Source organism: Microtus pennsylvanicus, chromosome 1 (genome assembly GCF_037038515.1).
Source record: "Microtus pennsylvanicus isolate mMicPen1 chromosome 1, mMicPen1.hap1, whole genome shotgun sequence".
Classification (NCBI taxonomy): Eukaryota; Metazoa; Chordata; class Mammalia; order Rodentia; family Cricetidae; genus Microtus; species Microtus pennsylvanicus.
Genome location: NC_134579.1, coordinates 30,088,301 through 30,111,915, shown reverse-complemented (window position 1 = coordinate 30,111,915; position 23,615 = coordinate 30,088,301). Strand labels below are relative to the sequence as shown.

The window sequence follows — 23,615 nt, the reverse complement described above, 5'->3', positions numbered from 1 at the left end:
ACAACCCCACTAGAGCCCTTAAGTCCCTCTTTTCACTCGGGGGGAGCATGGGAGCACGTGTATCAGGGGGACGGTGCACACAGGTGGCCTTTACCCTGTGACAGAGCAAACATGTAGTCCTGCAGGCCTGGAGGCTCAGGCACGCCCTGGATCCGGGCAAATGCAGCATCAGGCCCCATGACAGGAGGCTCCCGCAGACACCAGCGCCCCCACCCAGACTCAACACATGAAAGCACTGATGCTCTCTTGCTCTAGTCTCACTAGGATTTAAGGACTGACCCAGCATCGGGAGGAGGGATCCCACCCTTCCCCCTCACTGCTCTCCTGCATGCTGTTTCTACCCAATTTCACACTGTCTGAGCACCGACATTTCTCTCTCTATGCTGGAAGCACAATTGTAGAAGCAAACCATGTTTTTTCCCAACTACTGAGTGTTCCAGAAACTCTCTGGGGTTGAATTCCTCCCGGATAGCCATGGAACTTTAACCCAGCTGAGTCAGCCAGTAGAGACCATGAGAGCCAGGACAGGGGCCAGAATCTAATCTGTGTGACAAAGTGCTTTATTGTCAATTAATGCTCCCCCTTGAGTGCCTACCCTTGTAGTAAATTAAGCATTTCAATGGAAATAAAGCGAAGGATTTAATAAACCAAGGCAGTCACTGTAAAGATAAAAATGTGCATTGTGCCAACAAGGAACCCATTTTATCAATGCTGCTATATTTCTGGCCACTAAAATCAAATGACCACTGAAGAGGAACAGTTTGAAATGAATTTTTATTCTAACTAGTGAGCTTTTAATTAATGAGCACAATTATAAACTATCAATTTTATTGCTAATTTTATGGCCTAAATATCAAATAAAGAATAGCAATGAAAGACTCAGTTACTTCCCGTACGTGGGCTTATAATAATTCCCCATGTTCCACACGCAGAGGAAAGCAACAGACACTGCCCAGCCACAAGTCAGGTGGCTCCAGCATCTTCCCTCGGAGAAGCCCCAGGGAGGAAGGGATGGAAGGGCAGCTCCTCAGCCCACGGGCCCAGCCTGGTGTCCCCACCAGAGTGTACTGTTTCCTTTTAAGTTTGTAGGAAGCTTTGCTCTCACACCAAACCTTGTATTTTTATTGCCATTTGAATATATTTGATCTAAAAATCTTAACTGGTAGTTATCCCATAGCCAGTAATTTAATAACTGACGACGGTGGCGGAAACTCCTCACAGGTCAGCTGGCCTTTCAAAACCAGCACAGGCTGCTCCTGCTTAAGGGCTTCAGATGCTTTTAGACAGAAAGCCATGATTTATTAAAATATAATGTAAGAAACAGCCTTTACATTTTTCAGTATAACAGCTTATTGTTCTTATGTTACTTTAATATGTATCAAGACTATCTTTGTATACACCTATCTATATCTACCTACCTATCTATCTATCTATCTATCTATCTATCTATCTATCTATCTATCTACCTACCTACCTACCTACCTACCTACCTACATATACAGGAAACTTCAGTAAAATGTCAATGAATAAATTAAAAATAAGTTTAGATGCAAACCAAATGGCTTTTTGTATTCCACCTGTTCCAAAAGGTGACCTCACTTGAGAGTTTTTGTGCCTCATGGCAGGAAGTGGAGCGTCCTACCCCTGAAATTCCAGCTGCATAATCTAAGGCCAACTTGCCGGCCCAGAGAAGCGTTGGATTTTCCCTTTCTAGGTCTAGGGAGTCCACAGGCCAGCTGTCTGACACGGGAAAATGACTTCTCCCTGGCTTCTTTCCGCGGAGTTCCCTAAGGGTGGGCAGACTTACAAACGCCCAGAAGTTAGCAAGCTGTTCTCCTACCACAGCAAGCATTGTAACTCAGTTTTAAAGCACACAGAATCATTCCTGGGGTGGAAAGACCAGTGGCAAGTGTAACGCAGAAGTCGCCGGGACCCCTCCTCACCAAAGCCACTACGAGCACAAGGGCCTAGAGAAGAAGCCGGTGCGTACTCCCTGCCTGGCATTTAAGCAACAGCAAGTGCCTTTTCCACCCGCTTATTCTCAGTGATGCAGCTCCATAGGCCCTGCCAGTTTCTCTCTCAGTGCTGAGAGATGTGAGGGATAAAAGAAAACAGCTACGGATTTACTGTCCTTAAAAAAACTCAGGTTCATTCCTGCTGGTTTGTTTCTATGGGTCTATTAAAAGGCTATAATCATACCACGAAAATCCCTTAACTTGAACTTGGCCACTATAAAACCCTCCAACCCCAACCATTTCATTAAGTTTGCACCAACTCAAGACCACATCCTATGCAATCAGATATCTAAGGATAGTGGCATCGCCCCAAACATACCAACCTCTTGGAACTTAATGTCTTTGTACTGTGAGACAAAGCACAGAGCAGAACCAGAACACCTTTTACAGCCAAGGGCAGCTGTGCACATCTAAAAGCTAATGGCCATGGAGAGCTAATCAAGCGATCATAAGCTGGTTACAGGAAGGAACACCGTCAACTCTGCACACTGGAACAGAGCGATGAAGAGAGCCCCTGGTGCAGTCCCACTTTACCCCGGAGTTCTGCATGGAGGAAGCCAGAGCTTGCTCCATGGTACCAAAGGACACGGTCAGACACTTCAGTTACCATAGCAATCCAGAACTCTGCAGAACCCAACAGTGTTCCACGGTCAAGCATCAACTCCCCGCCAAGAGAACCACCACACAGAGAGAGGGAGAGGAAACAGTTAATGTGGGTTTACCTCTGAATCTTTAAGCCTCACATAGTTAGAAGGGAAGACTCCGGACTTGTCGCCCACCGTGCCCGTCCACCAGTCACCATCTTTCTTGGTAACCAAAATCACATCCCCTTGCTGAAAGGTTAAATCTCCTTGCTCAGAACTCTCGTAAGTGTACATGGCAATAAATTCTGGAGAAATATTGAGATACGGAGAGAGCTTGATTGTTTAAAGACATCCCAGACAGCTTTGCAAAAGCAAACTTATGATTCAGGAAGTCAGGGTGAGATCCATTCAAGAAACACTAGCCACAGATTAAAACACAGGGCTGTGCCACCTGGGCTCCACTCCCCCACTGCCCATACACAGTGTAGGCAGAGAGGAAGCTCTGTGAGGATCCAGCCGCAGGAACACAAACCAAAGGCACTGCACATCTCCTGACCAAGCATCAAGAATGATCTATGATCTGTTTAGATACATCACCTCTTTAAATAAAAAATGTTTCTCATTTAGCTTTAGCTAACATTGATTGCCTACTTTGTGCTATGTACAGGGTAGGGCGTGCTCACATGCAGGCTCCTGGAGTGCAAATATCTGTATTTCAGACTTTCAGATACACTTCACCCTTTATATCAATCAAATGATACGCCTTTTGCTATTTAAATACCCGAGTGAATGTCTGAGACATATATTGCCGTGTATATAAATGGTCGAGGACTGTTTAAGAGTTACACAGTAGGCATTGGTTACGACTGGACATCTGCTTGTCACTCAAGCTGCATAAGCAGGTGTGGGGATTGAAGACACAAGTAACATCTCCCTAGCCCAAGGAAATAGCCAGTCATTTAGCAATTACTCCTCATGTGGTTTCGTCTCGAGGAGTAAGAGCTGGTGTTCTCTAGGGACTCCAGCTGGAGAGGTGCAATCCACGGGAACGTCTCCCTGTAACTCTAAGAACTCTGCTTTGCTTTGAGCTGACCCTGAGGCTCAGGACAAAGCCACTCTAGTCAGTAAGTACAGAAGACTGACAGAAAGAGGTACATGTTTCTTATCTCTACGTTTTATCCACTTTGTCCTAGGCCTTTATACATTTTTAAAAAGTAGTATAAGAATCAAGTTTTTCATAAAGGTTACTCTCAGGACAGCCTGTATTGTTCCATTGTAACATATCTTACATGAGTCAATACCCTTCAAAGCAGAGTGCAAGGTTGGCTAGCAGCTGGAACGTTGGTATAGAGATCTCCACTGGCCAATTTCACATTTATTGTTTGTGGCTCATCTGGAGGTCAGATGGCAGGGTCAGCAGTCGGGTCTCTCCTCTACTGTAGAGTTGGGATCACACGCAGGCTGCCAGGCACGGCTGTGAGCACTTTACCTGCAGAGCCGTCTTGTCAGCTCCTCCCCGACTAACGTGAACACCTTTGTCCTAATGAAAACTGAAGCGCACAGAACCAAACCACTAGGGTCTGAGCTAAAGGGGCATCCTTAACCACAAAGATCTCCCTCAGAGGACCGGTGACCTGTGCTTGAGCCAGCACGGACTGCTAGATCCACAGCTGACCACGGTCACTCAGCTGCCCTTGGGCCTCCCTGGTAACGTGAAGCTCCACAGTTAACACTGAGAAGCCATAGCACGCTCATGGAGATCGCAGCTCTAACAGGGCATTCTCCTTTCACTCTCGCAAGTATTTGATTTCTCAGTATTCTGGACACTGACGGTCATGTCTGCTCCTGTTCACCACTCACTCCCATCCGGCCACTTCTGACAGGATTCTGGGCATTCTGTATCTTTCCCAGATTATCCAATATATAAATCACCTTCTTTAAATCCATTTAAAATTGTGGAATATCTTTCAAAATGTTTAGGAAACTCAGAAGTGGGACCACTAGCTGAGTGCAATGTTGCAAAACGTAAGGGGCCTGCAAGGACTACGAGGTTTCGCATGCCCCGCCCCATCCTGCACAAGGCTGTGGGAAGCCAGAGTCCATGAGAGAATTCAGGGGGCTCCCAGCAAGCTCCCCTTTCAGGAGACACTAAAGAGATGGGCATAGGCCAGTTCCAAGCCACTACTTTGACCTATCCAAATGGATAATTGAAATCTACAGTTTAAATGAGATGATGTTTAATGTATTTTTAACAAGAGGTTCATTAATCTATAAGTAGCCTTTCTCAGAATTTCCACTGCCAGTGTGCTCCTATAAGCTCTCCTTCCACGAGGCCAGTACGCTCTCCCGGCTTTTCTAATGCCCAGACAGCCAGCACCTAGGTGGGAACTGCCTCTGCTCTGCTGCCTGACTGGAAGAGTGAGTGAGGGTCCGCTGTGACCCTACTTCTTAAGTCTCTGTACGTGTTCCTTCCACACTGCTGTCAGCTCTAACTGCCCTCCCAGTAAGCAAGGACACGAGGCAAACAGAAAAGGGGCAGGCATTGATTGGCTTTCATTCTAAAAGCTGTATACATTTTACCTCATAATCCCTGTAATAATTTTCCCTGAAAAGGGTGATTATTATGCCCGCTTCACAGATGAAGTTGAGGCATGACTGAGATTAGATAATTACTATGAGAGAGCCAAAATATGAATTTTCCCCCTCTAGTGAGACCTGTTGACAGATAATACACAAGATTTTGCTGTTGTTGTTTTGTTTTGAGGAAGAGGTAAAATTTGCTTTTAATTAGGCTGAAGGCATGCTATATCGAAAAAGATTTTTGCCTTTTTCCAATAGTGCTAAAATAATTATTTAGAAAGTATGAATGCACAAAGATGATTATCCTAATAGAGTTAACATAATAATACAGTCATATAAAAATAAAAAATAATAATAGTTATGTGGAAAATGTTCGAATTTTTTAGTAGTGATGAAGTTTTGTAACTATGCCTATAAACTAAGCAATTATTTTAAGAAGTCTTAAGACTGTACTAGTGTTCCTGGGAGTCGGAACTAGCGGTAACCCTCCATTTGTGCTGCCTCCAATGAAGCAGTTAGTTATCCCAAGAACTTGATTTTCCACTGGCCAAGTTTCTAAGGAACGCAGCTTCACCACAGCGCATGAACCACATTCTATTGTTACATATGGATTCCAGACACCGGTGAGATCACCACACACCTCCACTGACATCTCTAACTACGGAGCCCGCTCACTGTCACACAGACGCTTAGCTCAGGTGGCCCGGTCAGCGGGTACCTGGTAATGACTGCAGTGAGCGTGGAGAAGACCAGTGAGGCCTCAATTATATAGATCTGGGTCATTTTAAAAACTTTAAAATAATGCCTCTTTCTACAGCCTGGCATATAATATCTAGACTGTGCCATATAACAAAGATCTGAGGGAAAAGCAATTAATTACTTGTGTAGTAAATACTGACAACCAAAGTTTCAGGCATAAATAATCCAGCTTGGCCATTCACACAGCACAGAGAAGCGATCTGTCTCTGCTGGGTGTACCCACGACACTCACAGTGTTCTGAGAGCTTCCGTGGAGTGTGCAGTCAGTTTAAAAGTGATACAATTATCCACGCAGATCAGACAAGAGGGCTACATGGGGAAACAAGGCCATGATTGACACATGCTCAGGACTCGACCCTTAGTGAGTACAGTGGGCTTCCCTCACTGCCAGGCATAGTCAGAGAATCCAGTTTTGGATGGCCACTGTCATAATGTGCTCAGCCTCCTACGGAGCTTAACACGCCCAGGGCCTCACCTTCTCCAGGAACAGCTGGCTTGGCTGCTGGGGAGGCCACTCTCTTTAGGCTAGCAGGACTTTCTGTAGGGCCAGTGTCGATGCTGTAAGAAGGGAAGGAAAGAACATTTTAAAATCTCACCTGAGAGCGCCAAACAACACTGCTTTTCTCTTTGAAAGCTGTGAAAAACCACAGCTGTAGCAGTCAGCAGTAACGGGGCTGGGGTACAATGAGGGTGCTAGAGGCATGAGCGACCACACTACTCCCCCTCCTCTCCCCCGACTACACAGGACACACAAGCTCACACTTCTCCCCCTGACTACACAGGACACACAAGCTCACACTTCTCCCCCCGACTACACAGGACACACAAGCTCACACTTCTCCCCCCCGGACTACACAGGACACACAAGCTCACACTTCTCCCCCCGACTACACAGGACAGACAAGCTCACACTTCTCCCCCCGACTACACAGGACACACAAGCTCACACTTCTCCCCCCGACTACACAGGACACACAAGCTCACACTTCTCCCCCCGACTACACAGGACACACAAGCTCACACTTCTCCCCCCGACTACACAGGACAGACAAGCTCACACTTCTCCCCCCGACTACACAGGACACACAAGCTCACACTTCTCCCCCCGACTACACAGGACACACAAGCTCACACTTCTCCCCCCGACTACACAGGACACACAAGCTCACACTTCTCCCCCCCCGGACTACACAGGACACACAAGCTCACACTTCTCCCCCTGATTACACAGGACACACAAGCTCACACTTCTCCCCCTGACTACACAGGACACACAAGCTCACACCGCTGCTTCTCCCCCTGACTACACAGGACACACAAGCCCACACCGCTGCTTCTCCCCCTGACTACACAGGACACACAAGCCCACACTTCTCTCCCCGACTACACAGGACACACAAGCCCACACTTCTCTCCCCGACTACACAGGACACACAAGCCCACACCGCTGCTTCTCCCAAGCACTACACAGGACACACAAGCTCACACCGCTGCTTCTCCCACTCACTACATACACAGGACACACAAGCTCACACTGCTGCTTCTCCCACGCACTACACAGGACACACAAGCCCACACTGCTGCTTCTCCCCCTGACTACACAGGACACACAAGCCCACACCGCTGCTTCTCCCCCTGACTACACAGGACACACAAGCCCACACTGCTCCTCCTCTTACTGTGTTGGACACAAGCTCAATGCCAGTCTCTTTAGCACTGACTAGCAGATGTCATGGGGTATTCCTGTTAGTGGTGTCCCCTCAGAACTCTCAGCTGGTTCTGGACACCCTTACGTGTTGGAATAAACAGTAACAACCTTGTGGGTTCTATGCCACATTTCTCCACTGACTCCCCAAATGCTTTGATCTTAAGTATTTGCATGTCTTCAGCACTGCACTGGGTACTAAGCATAAAGAGTCATATCCCAATCAGCTCAGGGATTCTTAGACAGGTCAGTGCACAGCATGACACGCAGAAGAAAGCCATGGCTCATGAGAACAGGCTCCCTTTCTGTCCTTCATACACACATCTAACTTTGTAGAGGACAGTCGTCCTGCGGCACCCACCAAGGAATCTTAACTAGCACAAACAATTCCTAATATGCTTTTCATCAAATAGAAGCAGATAAATAAAGTACCTTGAAGCTTTCCTGACGGGCCCTGAAATGAGTTTCACGTAAGACTTGGGGAACCAACCCTTGTGACCTTGAACTTCTCCAAACCACCACATGTCTTGCTGCTCCAGAACGGTGATGACATCATTTTTGTTAAAATTTAAGTGGTTGTCTTTTTTGGCTCTCCAAGGATACAGGGCTTGAGCTTGCAACCCTTCCACTTTTTCACCCTTGTGTGGAATGACATAAATACCTGGGTTACACCGCAGTTTCTTATCAACCAAGACAGATGTGCACAGAGTGCACACACAGCCGGAGACACTGCCTCTGCCTGGCACGAGCACTAGGCACCTCGTGGCTTCTCCGCAACTGTGCATCTTAAACATGGAGACAAAACTCTGCCAGCTGCTCCCAGAGCCCCCACCCAGCCTTCCTTCTTCAGTGGCTCTAGCCGTGTGTCTTTTATATTTCAACGTAATGGGGCAGGCACTTTAGGAGTTGAATGGTATTTCGTGGGTGGACACACGTAAACAGGCCATGCACTGGACTGTGCTTGTTTTTCCCCCAGAAGTCTAGACATTGTGAGGTTATACGGATGAAGAAAACATCACTTCTACTCTCTCCACATAGTTTGGGATAAGCATTTTATTAACCTTAACGTGCTGTAAGAATATCCTCTAGTAAGGAACTTAGTGTACAAGAAAGAGATAAAAACAGCTCAATATATCATTTGGAGGAACAAGATATACTGCACAAAAGGTCTCCTGCTTCGCTGTGGGACCAGAGAGGCAAGGACAAAGCCTGCCTCGGGACCCCAGGGCCACTTTTACAGGGGCAGAGGCAGGCCTTGAGGGACGAGAAGTGTTCTGAGAGCCAGTGCTGCAGAAGGGTACCCCAGGCCAAAGGCAGAGCCCAGGCAAGGGCCCTGAGGGGGCAGGCTGAGTGCACTGCAGGTGGTCCAGGAGAAGAAGCAGGATCCGGGGATGTGGGCAGTGGGGCAGGAGACAAGGCTGCAAAGGCAGGTGAGGCACTTAATATCTAAAAATCATGACGATAACTTAAAGAAATCAAGTAAGTCCCACTTCAACTGTCCACGTAAATGGACAAAGAACAAACGTTAATGCGCAAGGAGAGTTGGTCCAGAGTTGTCTGTGCTTGACTGAAGTGATTTTATTTCTGCGTTAAGATCTGACTGGGCAAAACAGGAAACTTGAAACTTGGTCAGTAGCGTCCACAAGTGTGTCCGTGACCTCTAAGTCTTGCTCTGCGTGGATTCTCATCTCCTATACCTACACATTTTGATTCTCTTTCACATTAGTCCCACTATTATTATTAACCACTATTCTTCGCCTCCCATTTCCTCCCCCTTGCCCACGGATCAACAGAGCTTCCAACTTGCCTCCCAACTACTTTAGGACTTCCGGGCCAGAACGGAAGGGAAGCCATTTGCTCTGTGCCTTTACAAGTCTGGATGTCTCCCTTGAGATTCTTTCCCTGTGTGGGGTTTCTGAGGCAGCCCGGGATCAGACAAGATTGCAATGTGAGGGCTGACGTGACACTTAGGCAATGGACGGACTTCTCCAAGCCCTGGTTTCCACATCTCCCAAGGGGGTGGCACATTTCTGAGGCGGCCATATGTTCAGAAAGCCCTCTGCAGTACCACGATCCCTAGTCCTGGGCTGGGCAGCATGGCCAGAGGATGGAGAGCGCGGTTACCTGGGGACCCTAGTCTGCCCTGTCCACTTCCTCTCCACTCCGCAGGCCCCCAGGGCTTGCTCGCTTGCACTGACTAACGCTGTCACTCTGTGACCTCTCTGCTCCACCTCTCACAAACCAGCAGAGCCTCATGGCTCAACTTCCTCTTACTTCACCACACTCTGGATGATTTTCCCTTTCTTCCAGTTACCCAGAGACCAACCCTACTTATCCAAGATGGCCTCTTCTCTGCCCTCAGCACCCTTTGATGACATGCGAGCACCTCAGTCCTTCACGAGTTTAAATCTTGCTCTTGGCTCCACAGCTCTCACTCCCGGCTCACCCACAGCACCGCCTTGGTCGCTGGGCACTGACGGGATTCGCTTAAGTGCCGAGTGTGGGCAGAAGCAAAGGCCTGTAGTGCAGTCGCTCTTCCCCACGGCTCCCTTTAGGGCACTGGCTGCTTCTCCCCATGTCTGCTGTCCTTGATGGCCTCCAACCCCTTGGATCTCACTATGCTTGCTATAGTTCGGCTCCCATCTTTCATCTCCTTCCAGACCCATGTTCCGCCAGTCTGCCAGACAGCGCTAGCCGGACACCCCGCTTCTACCACCTCACACTCCCTTCTCACTAGACTCTTCTCTCCTTCCTACCCTGCTGTTTTCCCACTTCTGTGGCTTGGATAGAGAACTCAGCAGGGTCCAGGCTTTCACACTCAGTGCCCTCGTGAGCAGGGCTGCTCGGCAGCTCCAATCTTCTTGCACACCACTTCCCAATGGATCTGCCTGGTGTGTCCTCCAATTTAAGCTTTTCCAGAAGGGAAAATCCTTGCAATCTCCCGGGAACTCCGTCTGATTGATTGACCTCATTCCTTCATCATTATTACATTAGCCTAAAGATAAGCGTTCACAGTAACGTCCCCTGTGCTTTCAGAAATACTGTTCTTCAGTGGGTTTCCCGTTAGCCTGAAATCGGCCTGCCTTCTCCAGGAAGGACCAAGGGGGTAGCCAAACGGACCAACCTGGAACTGTCTTTATGCACAGTGACTCTCCCCATGAGAGTATCGATACCTTTTTAACTAATCAGCACTGCAGCTCTGGTGCTGCTCTTTCAATGCAGCTTCTCAGACAGATGCGGGCAGGACAGTTTAAGCCCTCCGACTCCGAGGACTACGGTAAGTGTCAGGTTTCTGAACTAGGTTTCATAGGTGGAGACTGCTGAAGTGGCTGACGCAAACGCTAGTCGCAGACCACACTCATTTCATGCCTCCATGGACTGCCCCTACCTGGCCCAGGACAGGAGATGGGGACGAGCCAGTGGCTGTGGCTGGTGTAAAGGCCGATCTCTGCCTTAACTGGCCAGCACTGGGTACAGTGAGAGAAGGCTGAGCGGCCCATGCGTCCCAGTTATCCGTTTCCGGCTTCTCACTTGTGCTGGTGGGCCACCTAGAAGGAAAGGCATGTCATGAGCAGTAGGCACTTTCTAGTGCCCTGGCATCACAGGGCGCCCCGGGGAACAGATCAATCACAGTTCCGTGGACGTCTCTAGTTGAGAAGAGAGAGGACAGAGGACAGGAAGAATGCTGGGCTCAGGTTTGACTCTGAAGCACACACTACAGAGCCCTCAGGCTGATTAGAAGGCCGCTCTTTCAATCTGAGTTCTTCTCTATAACAATGCCCAGACGCTCTGGATTAGTTATGAACCACTCACAAGCACTAAAATTACCACGACAGAAGCAGCTAAGTAAGAAGGAAGTGTCCCACAGCAAACACCTGCTCAGATGCCCAGAGCCACAGCAGCCACAAGGGGCACACCCAGCAGGCTAGGTGTCCTGTCTCAGGACAGCCCCAGTGTTGTGGTTGTGTATTTTCAGTACATGTGCTCGAGGGCAGATCTGAATGTAACATGCTGGTTATATCTCTCTAAGACCTATAAGCACTTACGAAAATCAAAGAACCCCCCACCCCCAAGACTGTCCATCTTGATGTTTTGGTTTGGAAGGATGCTTTTATGTAGTACATCAGAAGACTTGTACACCACAGGGCTCTTAAGGGAGGGGCAGTGATCTGGTTTACAGAGGAAATAAAACCAATCAATGACAAAAATAAATGATGACATCAGGGCTGGGACTGGAGTCTGCCTCGCACAGCGCCCAAGGCCCAGACTCTGTCCCAGCACCACGTACGGTAGATGTGGAGGCCTTGGTAGGAGCTCAGGATCACGTGATGAGTTTGAGGTTAGTCTGGGCCATATGAGGCCCTGCCTCAACAAACAATCATGGAACCAACTCTATATCCCAACTGGAGCTTCGCTTTGGGAAGCCAAGAGCTTTTCAAACAAGGCCCAAAAAAGCAGGGCTAGTCTGGTTTAGCGCACAGCTGGTGGAAGGCCGATCTTACGCAGAGGTTCTGAGGACATTCTTCAGCACCTTCACCTTTATCTGAAAGTATGGACACGCCTTTCCCTCGGCTTCTCCTTGTCCCTGGTCACTACTCTCCTTCTCTCCCGTTTGTTTCCCCCAACCTTTCTCTAAAAATATGCCTGGACTCCTTGTCTTCAGCACTGTTTCTTCTAAAAGGTTACTCGACTAGAAAAGAAATCTAAATCCTTCCTACTCATCTCCTTACTGCACAGTAGTCTGAAATACTTTTGGACAGCTGTACATGGAGGTCATGGACCACAAACGGAGGTCTGGGCAGAGGCTTCATCTGTCATTTGAAACTGAATACCATTTCCCGACGACAGGGGCATGCACCCTTCTCCACACTGCCCGTTTGTTCAAGGTTAGCAACAGCAGAAAGCTTCCACAGAAACCACTTTCTGTCTTGTTCCAAACCACATGACTGACTGCAATTTTTGCTCCTTGCTAACAAAACAGCGTCATTTCCCAGCCTGCAGGAAATAACTGAATATTTTGCTGACTGACACAAATGTCAGCAGAGATTATTAGGAAGTTGCACTTCTCCATTTCTTCCTCCAAAATGAAGGATACAGACGAATGATGGGACGGTTTTCCTGGGGACCCTGTAAACTGCTGTTTGACAATGGTATTATTAAATCTGGCTTGGAGGGCAAGGACCCCAACTTGTCAGTAGGCCAATCAGAGGAATGAACACATGCCATGCCCTTTCAAAGACGAACAACTCAAGACTCTACAAACTGCAAGAAGAAAACAATGACTAAGTTTGAATTTCAAACCTGTCAAAGACAGTATGTGAACACGTACGTGGAACTGAAGTCTGCCCAGTTGTTGGGGGTTGTAGAGGGCTCAGAGGAGGCCACTGGCAAAGGAGCGGGCGTCTCACGCAGAGCCAGTTTGGGGACAGGGGCAGATGCCAGATCAGTCACTGGTTTGGCTGGAGTGGGAACCTCATTTTCTGGAATCTTCTCTGCATAGTTTGCAGGGAACCATCCCGTCTTTCCTTTCAGTTCTCCTCCAAGCCACCCTGGCTCTCCAGTTTGGCTCTCATCCACCTGTGGGAAGTCACAATGTTTGACCGAAATGAAAAGTCATTAGCCCTTGAACACATCCGCCACTCTACCGCAACACAGCCACAAGGCTCTGCCCAGGACTGACACACAGCACAGAAGTCCAGAAAAGTGACAAAGCCTGTTCTACTCAGCACCACACTCTACCCCCACTCCGAGTTCCCGACCACGGCTCAGATAAAGCACCTCAGGTCCTTGAACAATCTGTCTTGTGAATTGACCTGATACTTCTCCAATCAAAAGCCACGTAATCATTAAAAATAATTTGACTTAGGTTCATTACTTCAAGCAAAGAGTGTAACCGACATAAAGTTAGTATTCTTAAAAACCCCACTAAGCATTTTTTTTTTTAGAATAAGGACAAGGAGGATAGAAAACAACAGCCGTAGCTGGTTTTGCTGGGAAGCAAAGCTGACCCATGTGTTTAGAGGAAATGAAAGTTATTTACAGCCATCATCAGTTTTAGTGAGACTATAATTTTCTTTTGTACAAACTAAATTTTAGGATCCATGAAATCACACAGAGTAGGGCCTTTTGTTTAAAATTTTCCGAGGGGGTCATCTGCTGTGCCAAATGCTTGTGTTTAACCTCATTTCTGCCCCAAAGGAATTATTCAAAATGGCCCAAGCCATCCTACATATCCCTAGTTACTTCACTGGCTTATGAGCAGTGGGGATGCTCTGGAGGACACCACGCTCTCGGCTGGCTCCAGGACCAGAGGCCAAGGAGTTCTATTCTCACACCGCACAATGGCCTGGAGCTGACGCCATCCAGCACTTCTCTGGACACTCAGGTGGCTTTTCCGAACACACAGGAATAGGGTAGGTCTAAACAGCGAACTTGAACCAAACTTGGTCCTCTGAAGGGCAGCACGTGATCTTAACAGTTGAGCCACCTCTCCAGCCTCAAAGGGGAGGACTCTCAGGCCATGTACAGGGTTTCCAATGACAGTGGGTTGGCTTTACAGTTTGATAACTGCTGCTCACACTCACATGGAACACACACTTCCCTAGCTGGGCACACTCACACGGCACACACATGCTTTCCTAGCAGGCTTGACGGTCAAGCTCTTCGACCTCCAGCTCAGGACTGAAGAAAATGCCAAGTAGTTATGAGTTTATATCAGACACAAAAGATGGCGGCTGCAGTGATGGAGTGGGCCCTGCGTTCAGAGGGCCTCAACTGTAAATCCAGGTTCTGTGGCTATTAACTACATACTGGAGGACTCAGTGTCTTTGTCTAACATGCTCATTTTAGCGTGGTGCTTTGAAAACTGATACATCTTTGTTGTTGTTTTGGAAACAGGGTTTCTCTGTGTAGCCCTGACTGTCCTGGAACTCCCTCTGCAGACCAGGCTAGCCTGGAACTCAGAGATCGGCCTGCTTCTGCCTTCCAAGTGCAGGCATTAAAAATGTGTGTCATCACTCCCAGCTTCTGATAAATCTTTATAACTCTGCTTGGTATGCATAAAAGTTTAACAACACAGTTTTAAAATCCAACTCTGACTTTATATAATGTTCTCACATCTGGACTTTGGTCTTGCTTTTCAATCTAGTTCACTCAGAACAAGCTTTGGTTCTCTGCTCCGGAAGCCTGTCTGGAACCCTGGCTCTGGTTAACTTCTTGCCAAGTCATCTCCTACAGGGACCCATTCGATATCTGACTACTGTCTGTCTGGGACTCTCACTGCCACAAATGCCAACTGCTTCATCTCACCGTGACGCAGGATTTACTGTCACCGTCTGGGTGGATACGAGGAATGAGATCAGAAGTCCAGAGGCAATGTCCGACCCTACGGAACCACACCCGGCCTGCCTCCCGCAGACCACATCCTCAGGAGCTAGAGGAGGGACCTCTTGGCTGCTGGATGCGGTTCCAGTTCCCAGCACATGCAGAGGACTATGGATCGCTATTCTTTCTGTGATAAATAAACCTTTTTATACTCCATTCCTGGCTACTTCAGAACTCTTTTGAACACCAGAAACCCTAACTTAAAAAAAAAGGCTATGAAAATGAGAACTATTTCTCCTTGGATTTGGAACACTTTGCCCAATGTGCCAATCAGTTCTGAAAAATAGCCTACGACAGACCGAGAAGTGAAGTGCATAATTTATGGCATGGCGGACCCAGGACGTGGACTTTTCACAGAGCACACTCACCCGATGGTGGCTCTTCAGGGCGAGTCTCGTTCTTTTTTTTTTTTTTTAAATATTTATTTATTTATTTATTATGTATACAATATTACGTCTGTGTGTATGTCTGCAGGCCAGAAGAAGGCACCAGACCCCATTACAGATGGTTGTGAGCCACCATGTGGTTGCTGGGAATTGAACTCAGGACCTTTGGAAGAGTAGGCAATGCTCTTAACCTCTGAGTCATCTCTCCAGCCCCCAACGAGTCTCGTTCTTAATACAATCTTAGTATAATTTGTCTAACCAGGTCTATCCCACTCACCCCAGTTTCTTTGGAAGTAATTCTGACAGAACACCATGGAATTGAAGCACTTACATTTCTGGGGTTTGGGCTCAGAGCAATTCTAATACTAACTATTCACGTATATATCACCTGCTGGGTGTAAAAGTCAAATGTGCACAGTGACCAGCCCAGATTTAACTCAACTTGGTTAATGTTTAAAGTCTAATGGCTACATGCACCCTGGCCTCCATTTCACTAGGTAGCTTTGGTTTTTCTTAAATTTCCAACCTGGCTCCAGAGGAAGTGCTGCTGGTACATTTGGGTCCTGAACAACATTCTTGGCTGTGTGCCAATAGGATGGCACTATTGAGAGGTGGGAGGGGCTTCAGGAGATGGAGCCCAGGGAGAGACTGTTAGGTTTGGGGGACTGTGGGACTCTGATCCATTCCTCACTATTGAGAGGTGGGAGAGGCTTCAGGAGATGGAGCCCAGGGAGAGACTGTTAGGTTTGGGGGACTGTGGGACTCTGATCCATTCCTCACTATTGAGAGGTGGGAGAGGCTTCAGGAGATGGAGCCCAGGGAGAGACTGTTAGGTTTGGGGGACTGTGGGACTCTGATCCATTCCTCACTATTGAGAGGTGGGAGAGGCTTCAGGAGATGGAGCCCAGGGAGAGACTGTTAGGTTTGGGGGACTGTGGGACTCTGATCCCTTCCTCACCCCTCCTACCCTGGGGTACATTATCCAACTGTCCTTTGAACTCTTAATTTTTTTAACTTAAAAAGTTATTGTGTGTCTATGTGCACATAGGCACGTATGCCCACTTGTCCTTGGAGGCTAGAAGAGGGCATCGGATCCCTTGCAGATCTGATGGATTAAAGATGGGTAAGAGTTGTCTGTCGGCTGATTCTCTCCCTCCTCTCTTTCCATGGCTCCAGAGATCAAACAGGCCAGGCCAGGCTTGCTCCTTCACACCCTGACAGCACAGTTACTTTTTTGAAATTCCTTGAGCAAGTCTGACACACCTGATACTACTCCCATCTTGGCACCAGCATTTGTTCAGCTGGTGTTCATTCCACAGATAAATCTTAACAGAAAATGGCAGTAAGTTCCTCTCACTGCTTATCCAGGTGTGTGGACAGCACACAACAGTCGGCAAACTTCTCACATACGCGCGCGCGCGCACACACACACACACACACACACACACACACACACACACACACACACACGGGCGCACATCCTAGAAAGGACGACCTTAGAAAGGAGGCCATTGCAGCTGGAAGAGCCCGAGCACAGCACTGACACCGATTCCTTTCCTCTTTGCGTTGCTAGGCTGCTGGACAGTCACAGGGACCTACATCACAGACACGGTTCTGCTGTTCCTCATGCCTTTCCCAAAAACGACTTAAATATTCGAATGGCAGACATCATCTTATATTTATTTATTTAATCAAATCTTCAGAATATGGCAACACACAAGATGGCACATCAAGTTGTTAACAATGAAAAATAGTTTGGGAGCAAACTGGTCTCAAAGCAGAGATTCTAAAAGCAAAGTTCTTAAGGACCCCTCCCTCCCACAACCAAGACTTCCTGTAGTCAAAGGGGGAACATGGAGGACTAAAGTGTAACCCTGCTATTCCTCCAGGAAGTCCCGAGAATCGGAGAAACTGATGGTTACAATGCTGACAAAAATAGAAGTGAGCCCTGGATTATGCAATGGCAAGAGACTGACAAATAACTTGTCAGTCTCTACTACTTCCATGCCCATGTTTCTCAGGAGATGGTGGCAGGACAAGCAAGAGTTTGAGGCCAGCCTGAGCTACATGAGACCCAGTGATAGCAAGGAAGGAAGGAAATAAATAAGTGGCTCTGTAAGCCAGGAAATCATTCTAATCTCTTTTAAAAGAAAAAGTTTCGAACATTTAACTGTAAATTTAATCTACCTGGAATTCCTGGCGTTAGGCAGAACCTTGACAAATACGGAACCTGCAGACTGAGTCCAGCAAACAGAGCCCAGCACACAAACCCTCACAATTTACACGTTTCTTTTAGGCACAACTCTACAGTACGAATTCCAACATGTTTTCACTGCCATGACATCCAAAGATCCGCTCACTTACACAGAATTAAAGAGACTTAAAGAACGAGACACAAGCGAGGGGCAGACTTCCTGACAGGAGGCACTTACCCTTTCCCTTTTAACCTCCACCAGGAAAGCAAAGGGTTAAAAGCAAGGCAAAGATGTTTAATGAAATGCCGCACCTTACAGCACATCTAAACTCTACTCATTGACTCAAGCTGGGAGCCAGCTAGGCGACTCCAGGAGTCAGCGCCATTGTTACAGCTGCAGGATGGTAGGTTTCCCCACTAAAGCAACACAGATCTCTGCTCAGTGCCCTAGGATGAACAACACGTACGTCTCAATTCTTAACTTTCAGTTACTTGTAAGTGAATGAGGAAACTCAAGTTGTCATTTAGAAAATAATTTAGATCAACCACAGCGCTTTATTCTCTTTTAAAATGAGTTCTTATAACGTTTCAGTTCTAAGGCTGTATTGGGTTGTTAATATACCAGAGAGTATAAACTGCAACAAAGCAAAGCTGAACGTCCTGTTAATTTTCTACAGTAATGCAGATTCTCTGTGTTTAATTCATTACTTAAACAAAACCAAACCATATTGGCAGCAGCTGTGAATGAAGGAATTCTACATTTGTAACTATTTCTGAAAGACTCTTAGTCACAGGTAAGCAGTCTAGTCTTAGACACTATCAGTATTATAGGACTGAAGGTATGTTAAGGTCAATACAAACATTGTTGCTAATGCCTGCTGTCTAGACACACTTTTGAAACAAAACTTCCATTCAGATAAAGAGGAAGCAAGGTTGAATTGCTGCTTCCAAGGCCTCAACCCTGCACTTCTGGATGTCACACCTGGAGATTTCCTGATTGTGCAACAAAGTGTAAAGAAGAGGGCAGATGCCAAACTCGCCACCTTTGCCATCTGGCTGCCATCTCTTACCATGACTACATCACCCGGCTGGATTGTGATTTCATCGTGACTTCTGGATTCAAAGGGGTACAACGCTCGATAATACACCACTTTGACGTTCTCCTGCGCAGAAATTGCAAGCGGGCCTTTCTCTGTTTAGGAAGAGGAGAGACACATTACAGGAATCGCTGACATTGTACTGCAAAGATTTCCACCCATTAAAGGAATTTCTGAAACACACACTGAATGCTAAGAGAGAGCAATCTGACAGGCGCAGCTAAGATCACTGGTAGCTCATCAGTGGACTCCACAAGTTCCCAGAACTGAGTGTGGTGGGCGAGGCAGCCCAGACAGCCCTTCTCTGCACATCTGTAACTCATCAGGAGCTCTGCTCCCCACCCAGCAGGTCTGATGGCTGGAGAGCTTTCTCGCAGGGGAAGAGGAAGAGAACACAGCTATCCACATAAACAGAGTCTTTGGGGTACTTAACAAGATCACATGACCCCAAGTGTTGACTTCACATAACATCCTAAGGACCCTGGGAATTGAGTCTTCTGCACTTCTGGGTAACGATTAAGCCCAAGGGTGAAGACAAATGAAAACAATTTAGACTTTAAATCAAATGAAGAAATTCGGAAATGCATTCAGGCAGAGGACACTCTTGGACTCTGGCTAACAGTTAATTACAGCCCTCTGAATTTTTCTACACACTAGCTTGTAACTTGGCAGCCATCTTGGCTGAAAAGCAGTGGAGTAGATAGATTATTATCTTCTGAGGGGAGAAAGCATCCTCAGCTCATACACAGCACAGAGACTTCATTGGCCCCGAGGTTAAAGGAACGTGAACTCCTCTTCAGACCACAGAAAAACCACCAGATAGTAAGATTACTCTACCCTGGCCCTCCTAGGTGCCCAAGCCAGTCCATCTTCCAGCTTTGGCACCTTAGGCAGGGACGAGGGCTCCTGCTCAGCACCACACCTCACGCCCATCCCCCACTGTGCGGCCAGGGAGCAAGGAAAAGGTTTGAGGTGGTGTCAGGGTATTTGTTCTTATGTGGTTATGGATTTTGAAAATACATTTCAGTTTGTACCTGATATTATCTAAGAGACAGCTTTTATTAGTTAACTTTCTCTAAACAAGTTTAGGTCAGTCTTTTATTTATTTAATTTTTTTAAAGAGGCAAATTTTATTGAAAGAGCAAAAAAAACCAGACACACTTTGAAATGGCTCAAAACCCAGTGTAGACAAAAAACAAACAATAACAAACAAAAACAGTTGAGACAGCTTAGCAACTTCAGGGAAAGCTAGAGGAACAGTGAGTGATTTCTGCAAAATCGGCCAAGCTCAGCATTTGTGACACACATACTAACAGGGTTCTGGCCACTGGGATCAGGTCTGCAGAGGCTCCTGGATATCAGTGGAGGGAGGGCTATTTGAATGCTCCTGGGGAGGAAAGAGCTACAGTATCCACACAGAGTCGGTATTAATATAAGCAGCTGGGAGTGGTGCACGCCTTTAGCCCCAGGACTCAGCAGAGGCAGGCAGAGCTCTTTGAGTCTGAGGCCAGCCTGGTCTACAGAGTGAGCACCTGTCATCAAGATAGAGCCTGATTAGCCAGACATTGCTCGGAGGCTCTGGGAGATGACATTGTCTGCTGTACACACACGAACATATATGGGGTGACTCTGATGGGACCTGCGTCACACAGCGCTCTACCACTGAACAGCCTCCGCCCCGTCTGATACCTGTGGTAGACCAGGGTGCTTGGACAGCTGGCTTAGCAGGGTCCTGGTGCGGATGGAAAAGCCGACTCAGCTTGTCCTGCGCTTCTGGTTTGGTTCTCTCTTCGCCCTCCTTCTTTTTGATACTCTCTTCCCTTTTCAGTTTGTCCTCCTCGTGGGGTTTCCGTGACCTTGGATGTTCCTCCTGCTGCACGTGCTCCAGCCATTGCTTGTCCCTTTCCTGAACTCGTCTGCCAACAAAGATGCTTGATTACAGCGAGGAAGCCACTCAGATCAACAAAAAGCGCCCCCTAGTCAGAGAGCTGCTGAGCATGAAGGAACGCTACTCTGCACACAGACAACCGAGTCCACAAAACGGCCTCTCTGGCTCTAAGCAAAATGAAATCACATGGTTTAAAAAAAACACAAAAAGAAAATGATGTATTTCATAAAGTGGCAATAAGACCAAGAAAAAGTACATCTCAATGCTGAAACTGATACTAAACTACAGAAACCCAACCCCAAAACAACCACAGAACACGGGTGAACATAAACGCTATGAAAACAGAAAATATCCAACATACTGAGGATGGGTACTGCCTAAGTGAGCACCTGACTATGACATTCTTACAGTTCCCCGCCAGGCCCAGGCAGAGGCACCACACCGACGCTCCCAAACCTCAAGGTCAATCAGAGGTTAACTGACTTCTGGGGCTGGAGAGGTGGCGCTGGGTGACTTGGGTTGGTCCCAGCATTCACAGGACAGCTAGAACCACCTGTGACTCCAGAACCACAGGATCCAATGCCCTCTCCTGCCCTCTGAGACACCATACATACACAGTGCCCAGAGATACATTCAGGCCAAAACCCAAATATACATATGTCTTTTAAAAAGCACAGAAAGGCCAGGTGTGGTGGTGCTCGCCTTTAATCCCAGCACTCTAGAGGCAGAAGCAGGAGAATCTCTGTGAATTCAAAGCCCACCTGGTCTACAGAGTGAGTTCCAAGATAGCCAGGCTACACAGAGAAACCCTATCTAAATGCACACCACCAACACTTCTCCTTCAAAGCACTTAAATACATTTTTTAGAGGGAGAGAGAGAGAGAGAGAGAGAGAGAGAGAGAGAGAGAGAGAGAGAGAGAGAGAGAGAGACAGACATAGCGAGTTCCATGGATAGAGAAACTGCTTCAATATCCTCCACCTCCAAAAAGCGTCAAAGTGCATTTTCTAGAGAGTAAAAATATAAGGGACTTATTAAGTTTTGGGTACTATTTACCAATATGGCTAGTTAGAATGTGTATTACATATTCTATCTGTAGGTTGGTATTTCCTACATTACATTTTCAGCTAACTTATACTCTGAGGAGTGCAGTTTCATGTGGCAGCGTTAGTAAAGCATTTCATGAACTATAGCAACAATTGGGGGCCAGGGAGATGGCTCAGCTGAGAAAGGCGCTTGCGTATATCAAGTCTGACGACGTAAGTTAGACCTGCAGAACTATATGGCAGAAGAGAACCTACTCTTGCAAGATGTTCTCTGATCTCCACATATGCATAACCACACAAACCTGTACGAATGCACAGTCACACACACACACACACACACACACACACATAAAACACACACACACACACACACACACACACACACACTCTATAACATGAAGTTGGGGGAAAAACTGAGTTTGAATTAACTGACACATACAACGAGTCCACTGTAAGGGGAAAACAACAACAAAAAAGGCCCAGTGTAATAAACTGGAATGAGCTCCCCTGCATTAAAAATAAAAACATACAAACACAAAACAGGCTCAGACGCTCCTATGTGCTCAGAACAAAGCCGGCCTGAAAGACCTCTGCCCACCGTCACCGACTCACCCCAAATGTCTAGTGTCCTCCTCTTTTCATGGTAATTTCAATAACCCCTTTTTATTAATTTGTAGCATCCCGCTGGGACATTTGGTAATTCTTGTTTCCTGGACTCTAAAATTGACTGAATTTCAAATAGCACACACCCATGAACAAAATCAGAGACACGAAAAGGTAACAAACAAATTCACAGAACGTTACTTGGAAAAATACTACAACTGGCACGAGCATCTGAACAGAAACAAAGTATGTTTGTGTCCTGAGAAGCAATAGCGAATCTTCGCCTTTGTACTCAGGCCTAATCTGCAGTTGCAATGAAGAAGAAAGGAGCCTGAGAGGCGCAGTCCTAGCTGGAGAAGCTGTGTGGCGAGCTCGGGGGCTTGGCTTTCAAACGGTGCACTCTGACCATCACTGTTATTAATGGGCTGTGAACTGGAAACCTATTTTGGTCATTGGCATGCAAATGAGCTAACCAAATGTCCTAATTCCTTGTCTGCTTCCATTATCCACATCGGAGAGCACTGGGAACTAAGGAAAAACTTCAGGGGTACTTACATATGCAAAGATTTATATACGCGTGTCTGTTTGCCCACACACATGAGGAATGAAGGCACCTTTGAGAAGTGAGACCCAGCAGAGCAAACCCCGGTTTCCCCAAGAGGGTCCAGTCTGACTCACCTTTGAGTTTCGTCCTTTTGCTTTTCTAACTCTAGGCTCTTCCGCTCCTGCTCCTTCTGCCTCAGCCGCTCTGCCTCGATGGACTTCTGCTTCTGCAGCTGCTGCTTGCTGTGTATTTCCCTTAGTTCCTGGGAGGAATCAGGGCAGGTTATGAAGACCTGAACAGAAGCACATGAACGGCTGACCAGCATGCAACGCTTCACAGTGGCAAAGCCCCGGACATTGGCAGGTGACTTTTCAGGGTTGACAAATGTTCACTTAGAAATTGAAATCACTATATTTTGGCATGACTGATTACCGGTCATCGTCCCAGAGCACAGTCCAGCAGGCTGCAGCACGCTATGTCATCCTTATGACATTTACTTATCTGTGCGGCTGGGGATTGAATCTGGGCCGGCACACACTGGGAAGTGTTGTAAGCCACGCCCTTCCCGTACTCCACCTCCAGGGTAAGTTTGTAAAGGACTTTGCCTGTGAAGGGCACTGGGGGAGCAACACTGGAAAAGCCTCTACAGGATTGGAGGGCAACTAGTTTTATGATACTGTGATTTATGAATAAACCTATAGTTATGATAACTAATCCATACCAATTTCCCCTAGCTTTGAAAACACACACTGCATTTCACATACAGTCACTGTTAAGAACTCTTTAATCCCAGTACTCAGGAGGCAGAGGCAGGCAGATCTCTCCAAGCCTGC

At 47.2% G+C, this 23,615-nt stretch overlaps 1 protein-coding gene across 8 annotated transcripts in view; it reads right to left on the bottom strand.

Moving 5' to 3' along the window:
• Itsn1 (intersectin 1) overlaps positions 1-23,615 on the bottom strand; it is a 183,453-nt gene that overhangs the window by 49,897 nt on the left and 109,941 nt on the right. For 6 of the 8 annotated variants that reach the window (XM_075960103.1, XM_075960055.1, XM_075960076.1 and 3 more), the window contains exons 17-24: positions 22,917-23,044; positions 20,393-20,619; positions 18,677-18,798; positions 12,973-13,220; positions 11,032-11,191; positions 8,076-8,281; positions 6,414-6,496; positions 2,738-2,904 (exon numbers count right to left, since the gene is read on the bottom strand). In XM_075960103.1, coding sequence (XP_075816218.1) covers positions 2,738-2,904; positions 6,414-6,496; positions 8,076-8,281; positions 11,032-11,191; positions 12,973-13,220; positions 18,677-18,798; positions 20,393-20,619; positions 22,917-23,044 — 1,341 coding nt within the window. The remainder of the gene's footprint in view (positions 1-2,737; positions 2,905-6,413; positions 6,497-8,075; positions 8,282-11,031; positions 11,192-12,972; positions 13,221-18,676; positions 18,799-20,392; positions 20,620-22,916; positions 23,045-23,615) is intronic. The other 2 variants (XM_075960085.1, XM_075960094.1) reach the window with 1 other exon arrangement.